Source organism: Brachyhypopomus gauderio, unplaced genomic scaffold, assembly GCF_052324685.1.
Source record: "Brachyhypopomus gauderio isolate BG-103 unplaced genomic scaffold, BGAUD_0.2 sc153, whole genome shotgun sequence".
NCBI lineage: Eukaryota > Metazoa > Chordata > Actinopteri > Gymnotiformes > Hypopomidae > Brachyhypopomus > Brachyhypopomus gauderio.
Genome location: NW_027506974.1, coordinates 126,173 through 136,173, shown reverse-complemented (window position 1 = coordinate 136,173; position 10,001 = coordinate 126,173). Strand labels below are relative to the sequence as shown.

The following is a 10,001-nucleotide window of genomic DNA, read 5'->3' as shown; positions in this document are numbered from 1 at the left end:
GGGGGGCGGCTATGCTACTCTTCCCACAAATCTCAGAGCGACCCAAAGAACAAAGGGACGCATGTCGAACTTCGACTGATGCATTTTTTTTTATTGAAAAGGCCATGTGTGAGTTCATTGCAGGTCTATGGACTCTTGGTATTATCAGTAGATACAAAACGCAGGGGGTGTTGTTGTTTTATCTTATCAACAGTAGCACAGAGAAAACTGCATTTTGTATGAAACAAAAAAAAGTGCATTTAGGCAAATGTTAATAACAATTAGACAATGTTGTACAAGGCTTTTTGGTTGGCAAATCGGAGCAATCCACCCTATGTATCCTTCTACGATTAAAGGTAACATTCTGCTAGAATAGCTCCATCAAACCACTACGTAGGGCCATACAATCGACCCACCACAAATTACTACAGTAAGTACTAAGGCCACTTAGTAGCTTGACAGTTATAACGAATAGTGTACCTGGAGTCAAAAAGGCATTGTTAGTACTCTAGTACTCATTATTAGTACTCTAGGCCTACACATCCCAAAGGTTCAGGAAGAAATAGTTGCCTGGCACTGAACACCCTATGGACTAATTCCTCTTACATGAGTTCATCTAAAACATGATATGTTCACATACAGGATATGGACACATTTCACTGGGATTAGCCCATTCACTATTCTCTTTACTGGTGGCCCGGTAAATTGGACCGCACCTTAAATTACAAATTAAACAATCATACAATCATGGAAGACAGAAATGTAGTGTTAACGGATTTTTAACAGAGCTTCATCAAAAGCAAAAATGTTACAAGGGATTAAAAACAAAATCCTAGATTTTGTTGGCTGGCATGTTTCTTTAAGTGCAGTATTTCAAGATGCCCCCCAGCCCGAGCTGAGCGCACGCGTTTGATGAATCTACACGTCTCTATGAGCCAAACTCCACCGTTTCATCAGTGATGGGCTTGAAGTCGTAATTCCCTCTTCCATCCATGTGTAGGTAGAACTGTAGGCAACACAAACAAAAAGCAGGCTAGCCATGTTCACGCACAAATGAGAAGTGTCCAGCACAGATAACATCTTCCCAGAATAAAAGAGGACGACCCCCTCCCCCTCCCCCTCCCGTTAGTCTCACCTCATGATGCTTCCAGAGGGACTTTCTGTGGGAGACTGTGAACAGAGTAATGCCCACCTGCAACGAACAGAAAGGACGAGTCAACTCAAAGGAGAAGCTTCACACCACTACAGAAGAGTGCTGAGAACATCAATACAAGGACAAGAAGTCTCCCTTACCTTTCTGCAGTGACTGTATATATAGTCCTCCACGTCCACACTCACAGCACTGGTGCACTCATCCAGGATGGCAAACTGAGGCTTGTGGTAGAACAACCGAGCCATCTGCAGCAATTAAAACAGCAGCCAAGAAACAATGTGCTCAGTTTGACCGTAGATCCTTTAAGGATATTTTCTGACAGCCATACTGCTTATGTTTGAAGAGAAAAGTCAAGCTTCCTTACAGCCATCCTCTGCTTCTCTCCACCGCTGAGAACATCCATCCAGTCCTGAACGGTGTTCCAGGAGCCCTCTCTGTTCAGGATGTGCCCCAACTGCACATTGTCCAGGTATTCCTTCAGCACCTGTCTCAAACACAGACACAACGTTAGGGAGACACAGTGGAGGGAAAGAGCCCAAAAAATGAGAACGTCATTTGTCTGAGCTGGCGTAATATTGTCCAGTACGTGATCTGAAATGCCTTTCTTCTTCTGGTCATCATGGGTGTCGGGGTAGATAACCTGATCCCTCAGTGTGCCAAGCGTCATATATGGTCTCTGGAATTGAGCACACAATATTATAAAGCCATAGAAATCTATCTATTGAGGCATATCTAGAAAGAACTGGTGCTGCTGTTGGCTTTTCAGGGATCTTGCCTGAGGGACATAGAAGAGCTTCCCTCTCTCTGGTTTGGTCAAATTCCCTCCAAACAGGGGCCACAGCTAAAGAAAACGAACCACACTTTAGACATGTATGTAAATAAATGCTCACAAGACACTGCTTTGCAAAGTTTGCTTGTCTTCAGGAGTTGGCTTTAAATCTACGTGCTTACCTCTCCAAGAACTCTAAAAAGTGAGCTCTTTCCACAGCCATTGGGCCCACACACCAAAACATTGGTGCCCGATTTCACCTTTGGAGACACATACATACGCAACATTAACACGGGTCTCTGTGATCCTTACCCGAGTCCACAACTATATCATGGCCTAACTAATTTGAATATTTGAGACATCTGTTAAATATGTTTATTCACAACTGGTATAAACCAAAGAGATATACAATAAAAGCAAGTCTTTCTACAAGGCCATTTTACAATGGAGAGGTCAAAGGTGCCCTAGAAATGAGCAATGTGCTAGCATTTGAAACTTTGCAATGCTAAGAATGGTTTGCAAAAAGAAAACAAATGTGATATACCGAGTAAAATGGTACACCTTAAATATAACTTTACCTCAAAATTAAGGTCTTTAATCAGAACATCTCCATTGGGTGTTACCAAGGGTGTGTGTTCAAACCTAGAGAATGCAAAATAAAGCTGATAAAATACCAAGTTAATCCAGGATAATGTGACGTATTAACATATTTGTTGGAAATCTGACATTGTCTGAAGATGAGACACAGAAGTCTGTATACACACTTGATGATGTTGTCCATGTGGTTGATCCGTCCACTTCCGGGCTGCAAGGTTAGTTTTTCTAAGGCATCTGTTTCTGCAAAGATTAAATCAATGATGAGTAACAAGGCCTTGTGGCTACCCACAGTTTTCCTCTTCAACAGATCTGAGCTCACCTTTCTCTGACTGAGAGACCATGGTGCGTTCATATTTCCCAGAATTCAGCTCTTTTAAGACCTTCATAAGTTCAGTGATCCGGGTGGTAAACCTATGAATAAAGGACAATTAATAAATTAGCATTTAAGTAACTAAAATAAATCCTTCATGTAAATCTAATCACGCATTACATAGATTTAGATATAGATACAATACATATAGAAAATATATAGACTCACATCAATGCACTGATGTATACTGCCTATTCAATCTGTATCTATTCAAACGTCTATTCTGTCTCACCCATCTCTCAACTGAGAGACACGAAGTACCCCAAAAATCCTTTTGTGTTACGCATTGCCTTGCTTTTGAATTTGAAGGCCACAATTTCTTTAGTTGAAATTAAACTTGTTGTTAACTAAAGTTGTTAACTAAAAACCAGATTGGAGATCTCAGCAGAGCAGACGGTCACCAACAGGTCAGAATGGAGACGTGTGCTTCGTCTACAATCATGATCAATGCAATGTCGTTTACCCTGAGAGCCTCGTCATTTCTCGGCCGGCGAGAACAATCCTACCAAGGGCCTGAGACATACGTAGCAGCATACGCCCACTCTGGTAGTAATCCTACAGAAGAGGGAATATGGGGGATAAATCAGACTGCTCTGGTAGTAATCCTACAGGGAGAGGGAATATGGGGGATAAATCAGACTGCTCTGGTAGTAATCCTACAGGGAGAGGGAATATGGGGGATAAATCAGACTGCTCTGGTAGTAATCCTACAGGGAGAGGGAATATGGGGGATAAATCAGACTGCTCTGGTAGTAATCCTACAGGGAGAGGGAATATGGGGGATAAATCAGACTGCTCTGGTAGTAATCCTACAGGGAGAGGGAATATGGGGGATAAATCAGACTGCTCTGGTAGTAATCCTACAGGGAGAGGGAATATGGGGGATAAATCAGACTGCTCTGGTAGTAATCCTACAGGGAGAGGGAATATGGGGGATAAATCAGACTGCTCTGGTAGTAATCCTACAGGGAGAGGGAATATGGGGGATAAATCAGACTGCTCTGGTAGTAATCCTACAGGGAGAGGGAATATGGGGGATAAATCAGACTGCTCTGGTAGTAATCCTACAGGGAGAGGGAATATGGGGGATAAATCAGACTGCTCTGGTAGTAATCCTACAGGGAGAGGGAATATGGGGGATAAATCAGACTGCTCTGGTAGTAATCCTACAGGGAGAGGGAATATGGGGGATAAATCAGACTGCTCTGGTAGAAATCCTACAGGGAGAGGGAATATGGGGCATATATCAGACTGCTCTGGTAGTAATCCTACAGGGAGAGGGAATATGGGGGATAAATCAGACTGTTCTGGTAGTAATCCTACAGGGAGAGGGAATATGGGGGATAAATCAGACTGTTCTGGTAGTAATCCTACAGGGAGAGGGAATATGGGGGATAAATCAGACTGCCCTGGTAGTAATCCTACAGGGAGAGGGAATATGGAGGATTAATCAGACTGCTCTGGTAGTAATCCTACAGGGAGAGGGAATATGGGGCATATATCAGACTGCTCTGGTAGAAATCCTACAGGGAGAGGGAATATGGGGGATAAATCAGACTGCTCTGGTAGTAATCCTACAGGGAGAGGGAATATGGGGGATAAATCAGACTGCTCTGGTAGTAATCCTACAGGGAGAGGGAATATGGGGGATAAATCAGACTGCTCTGGTAGTAATCCTACAGGGAGAGGGAATATGGGGGATAAATCAGACTGCTCTGGTAGTAATCCTACAGGGAGAGGGAATATGGGGGATAAATCAGACTGCTCTGGTAGTAATCCTACAGGGAGAGGGAATATGGGGGATAAATCAGACTGCTCTGGTAGTAATCCTACACGGAGAGGGAATATGGAGGATTAATCAGACTGCTCTGGTAGTAATCCTACAGGGAGAGGGAATATGGGGCATATATCAGACTGCTCTGGTAGAAATCCTACAGGGAGAGGGAATATGGGGGATAAATCAGACTGCTCTGGTAGTAATCCTACAGGGAGAGGGAATATGGGGGATAAATCAGACTGCTCTGGTAGTAATCCTACAGGGAGAGGGAATATGGGGGATAAATCAGACTGCTCTGGTAGTAATCCTACAGGGAGAGGGAATATGGGGGATAAATCAGACTGCTCTGGTAGTAATCCTACAGGGAGAGGGAATACGGGGGATAAATCAGACTGCTCTGGTAGTAATCCTACAGGGAGAGGGAATATGGGGGATAAATCAGACTGCTCTGGTAGTAATCCTACACGGAGAGGGAATATGGGGGATTAATCAGACTGCTCTGGTAGTAATCCTACAGGGAGAGGGAATATGGGGGATAAATCAGACTGCTCTGGTAGTAATCCTACACGGAGAGGGAATATGGGGGATTAATCAGACTGCTCTGGTAGTAATCCTACAGGGAGAGGGAATATGGAGGATAAATCAGACTGCTCTGGCGGTAATCCTACAGAAGAGGGAATATGGAGGATAAATCAGACTGTTCTGGTAGTAATCCTACAGGGAGAGGGAATATGGGGGATAAATCAGACTGCTCTGGTAGTAATCCTACAGGGAGAGGGAATATGGAGGATACACTAGGTGGAGTTAAGGTCTCTTACCTCCAGTAGTTCAGCGTGTGTGCTGTGGAGGTGGCGTGGGTGTGTCATGTTCAGAAAGGGTCGGCTCACGACCAGATAACCAACTACTGTGGCCAAGTCTGCACGTGACAGAAAGAAGAATTGCCACTGAAAATGATTTTAAATGTCAATGCTTATGATGGGTTTAACATCCATTTAGCCTGTGCGTAACTTACACTTAGCAATGATGCTGTCTACCATGCCCATGGAGAAGCGGAAAAAGATGAAATTGTGCAAGTGGTCAACCTGAGGGCAAAGCACAGATACAAACGAACAGCCATTCGTAACGACAAATGTACACAAGTCCAACTTTTCAACAAGTTCAATATTCATCATAAAAGTACAGAGGCGGCTCTCACCAGCTTCTTGAAGGTGGTGTGGATGGTCTGTTTCTCCCTCACATTCCCATTGTAGAAGGCAATCTCCTCACTACAAGACAGCAGGCGTTAGGAGGGTGCGAGGTTAACAAGCACTTCTTCTGCAGGCACAATTTTAACTGACAGGATAAAAAAAAATGCACCTGTTGGTGATGAGGCGCGAGTTGACGTATCTGTACTCCCCCTCGTATTTTTGCTCAATCACGGTCATCTTTCCAATGGGTCTCCTCATCCTCGTCAAGAAGAGTCCCGAGATGAGCAGGTACGCCATCATGGAGGCGGGACCCTGAGAGCACGCATCACATCAGCTCACTGCCAGGTGTGTGTTCAGAAATGTGGCGCTCATGAAACGTTCAGAAAACAGACTGAGTATTACTTGGGCTCCAATTGCAGTCGTCAGCTTGAAGATGTAGAGGCCAATGTCAAGGAGAGGCTGTGAGGGGGACAAACAAATCAACAAGTCAAACAACGTGACCGCGTTTGAGTGTAGCAATGGAAATCACAGGTTTAAAAGCAGAACTGTTATAATTTTGTTTTGTAATGAATTAAAGAAATGCTGCACCTTGCTGAGATTAGAGTAGAGATCTACCACGCTGTTGCAGAACTTCTCCACATCCTGGGTTAGGAGCTGATCAGCATTAGCAATTCGGTTGTCCAGATTGCCCATCTTGTAGTAGGTGTAGCCCCTAAAAATTGTAAAAGCAAAAAAAAAAAAAAACCCACCCTGGAGATTCAGAAGTGCAGAAATACAGGATGCTTTGTCTGGCTGAGAAACGACACATGGGGCGAGGCTCAGAAGTGCCCTTACTTCAGGTACTCATCGTAGAGATGTTTGGTGAGTCTCTCACGGAAGCAGAGCTTGAGCTCGTACAGGCCAAGTTTCAAAAGATTGTTCACCAGGGCAATCTACAGTGGTACAGAACTACGAATTTAAACAAGGTATGAAATCTAAAGAAAAAAAAATCTCTTGGTACATAGTAAGAAAACAAACACAAGATGTGCAAAATGCATACATAATGACTGTTGGTAGCTGATTACTCCATAGCAATATTAATGTAGTATGTTAAAGAGAGGTTACGGTATTACGTAAGTACATAGCTACATCAGGCCTCCTCTGACTTTCTACATCTTTTTAAAACTGAAAACATACACTATAGTTACAAATAAAACACAGTTCAATCAATAATGCTTCATCATGTCTAAAAAGTATTTTAAAAAGTCACTTACAACTGGCATGACCCCCATAAAGTTGAACAAATACTTCTTGAAACCTTTTGGGGAGCGACCAATAATAGCACTGTAAACCACAACATGCACAAAATAAGAGCAAGCAAAGTTAGAAATACTAAAGAAAAAAGATGAAGGACTGCTATAGTGAACCCTTACACTTGCTGTCTATAGGGGATAATAATGCCAGAATTTGTATCAGAGGAGATCTGTGTTTTAGTATTGGAGCCAACATGGCTGAGTAGTAGCTATATTAGTTTTTACAGTTTCAAGTAAGTAAGTAATGGTGAGCTACGTGGCTTAATCTAGTCAGAGGAATGAGATATGTAGGGCTATACTGTCAATAACACAAGTCCACACACTTATTAGTCCGAAATCATTCACAGCAAATAGAGACATTACCCCAGGTATGACCGAAATGTAGGAATAAAAGTGCCTTTTGAACAGAGTGATATCTCTGCTAATGATACCACTGTGAAAGATTAAAGAATATATTGTTCAGTTATTAAAACTCTGTGTCTGAAAATTTAAAATAATGACACATGCATGTCACTGAACTTGAGACATTAAGCATCAGTGTCCCACCTTTCAATCATAGTGCCATTCTGGATCATCCAAACATCACAGTACGTCCGAGCCACCAGCATCACTGCAATCATGCTCAAGTACCACGTCTAAGACATAAAATACATGTAGAAAATCTGAAGTCTACAGGCACATCTATAACATAACACGACAAGCCAGGGCAATCGCCACAATATACTCTTATGACAGCTTTAGAAGCTTGTGAAAGATGTATGCAAAATATATTTATTTATATCTTTGAATTCGAGATGAAGCAAAATGTCTTGAGTTCTGAATTTTGTTTTAATATGACACATGACTAATATATATATATATATATATATATATATATATATATATATATATATGGTAACAGACATGCATGCAACTGGTGCGACAAAGGTGTGCACTGCATTATGTCAATACTGTAAAGCACCCACCTATGCTTCTATATAAGAAATGCAATTAACACTTCATGAACTTTGCACAAACTGCCATATCAGTAAATTAAAGCAGCTACTTAACGAGAAAAAAAAGGATCACAGTGGTCATTACTGTGCAAACATGAGAACATAAAAATATGCCCACATATATTCCCACATTTTGCCCACACCCCCCTTACCTCTTTACAGAAGAATCTTGGCACCATGACCCTGAGAATTCGAGTGATTCGGGTAAAAAAGACTTTGTCCACAGCAGCCCGTTCCTTTTTTGCATCTTTCTGATAGGATGAAAAGCAATGATAAAAAGATTTTGTATCCTAAAATGTATCCACTTTTCCTATGAATTCAGTACCTTCATCGGTCTGTGCCTACCACCTACTGGAATTTATACAAGACACCAACATGGATTGACTTTTCTCCCACCGTAGTTACATTTTTTGAGGGTATGACAATTACATTTTCCCATGAATCTAATAACAGCAAATAAACCAATCAAGCTAATATTTAGAATGATCATTTTCCTGTGCAAAGTCGTGTACAGCTTACTTCACTTACTTCATTATTTAACAGAAGTTCTGATGAACTCTTCTTGCTATTCGTGGAGATGAGAAAATAAGACAACTGGTTTTGCACCATAGTGTGTTTTTATGCACATAACAGCATCATGTGTTGTAAAAGCAAGGCCAGTCTCAGCCTGTCACTTAACCTACATACACACTGACATTGCACACTCCTATACCAGTCATGGGTCAGTAGTAAGCAAAAATGCACTTTATTTTTGAAAAGAAAAAAAAAAACACACCTCATAGTCGTTTTACATTGACATAATTATTTATTTTTTAAATAAATAACCAGACCTTACCTGAACTGTCTGACAGCTTGGATAAGCTGGGTGAAATTGATCAAAGCTAATGCTAACCTTGTTAGCTTCGCTGGCTAACTGGCTGTGAAGTTCACATGAGAATAAGCAGTGGGCGTTTAAAAACGCGACTATGAATGACAAAAACGTCGGTCGAGGGACGCGGGTGTTACCTACCTGTTCAACCTGGCAGACCTTCGTCTTCGTTTAAGTAAATACAGAGCGACTAAGACGGCGCCGGCTATCGAAGAGTTCCTCGCTGTCAAGTATTTACTGACGACCGCCATGTTTCTCGCTGCGACGGACAAGCTAGCCAGGGGGCGACGCGCGAGCCGCTGTTCTACGCCGAATTCTGCGCATGCGCAATTGGGGGGGCGCGCCGTTTCGCGGGCACGAGCGCTTTACGGACGCTGCGTAAACTACGCCGATTACGTTCCGAATGATAACCGTGGGATTTTTTTTTGGATGAAATGTTTAAGCATTGTTTTCTGTCGTTGCGGAGTCACGGTGGGGGTGATCTGTTTTCCATGGTAGATGATGGAACTGTGACAGATATACTTGTACACTTAAATGATAGTTATGCAGGTTGAAAAACGAAACAAAAAATAATAATAACGAAGCATTCTTGTTTAAATACATTTTATGTAAGTAATGTGTAAATACATGAATTTCTCATCTTTTTGAGAAAAAAAGATGAGAAATTCAAAAGATTTATCATTTGATAAATACATAGATACAGGGTTGCCAACTCTCACGCACTGAGCGTGAGACACACGCATTTGACCGTTTTCACACGCTCTCACGCCACACTTCCGATATCTCACGCCGAAAAAAAATATCCAGTTTATTTACCTCAGATCCACATATATGATTCAATAGCCTACGTTACTAGTTCGCTAGCTCTGGCGCCATCCACCGGCGATATAACACTGAATCTGTGTCCCCCCCCCCGCTCAACAAAATACACTCGCCACCGGCTCCAGGTTAAAATCTCACTCCAAGCGAACGTCAAAAGTTGGCAACCCTGTAGATAATACTACTAGGATAGCA

The 10,001-nt window shown here is 42.2% G+C and overlaps 1 protein-coding gene across 3 annotated transcripts; it reads right to left on the bottom strand.

Annotated features, from left to right (window-relative positions):
* Positions 1–70: 70 nt before the first annotated feature.
* On the bottom strand, positions 71–9,314 carry abcd3a (ATP-binding cassette, sub-family D (ALD), member 3a). 3 transcript variants are annotated; one of them, XM_076994638.1, is made up of 23 exons: positions 9,129–9,314; positions 8,648–8,684; positions 8,272–8,370; positions 7,671–7,759; positions 7,488–7,557; positions 6,667–6,764; positions 6,421–6,544; positions 6,235–6,291; positions 6,002–6,144; positions 5,841–5,910; positions 5,658–5,727; positions 5,464–5,561; positions 3,332–3,423; positions 2,818–2,909; positions 2,666–2,738; positions 2,480–2,543; positions 2,084–2,161; positions 1,908–1,973; positions 1,719–1,808; positions 1,497–1,616; positions 1,273–1,377; positions 1,115–1,171; positions 71–985 (listed from the first exon to the last, which is right to left on the bottom strand). In XM_076994638.1, the coding sequence occupies exons 1-23, from the start codon at positions 9,236–9,238 to the stop codon at positions 908–910; spliced, it is 1,980 nt and encodes a 659-aa protein (XP_076850753.1). In that variant the 5' UTR covers positions 9,239–9,314; the 3' UTR covers positions 71–907. The 3 variants fall into 3 exon arrangements, with proteins under 3 accessions (XP_076850753.1, XP_076850752.1, XP_076850754.1); XM_076994637.1 differs by lacking the exon at positions 7,488–7,557 and adding an exon at positions 7,086–7,155; XM_076994639.1 differs by lacking the exons at positions 7,488–7,557; positions 8,648–8,684 and adding an exon at positions 7,086–7,155 and having other exon boundaries at positions 9,129–9,260.
* Between the last annotated feature and the right edge of the window lie 687 nt (positions 9,315–10,001).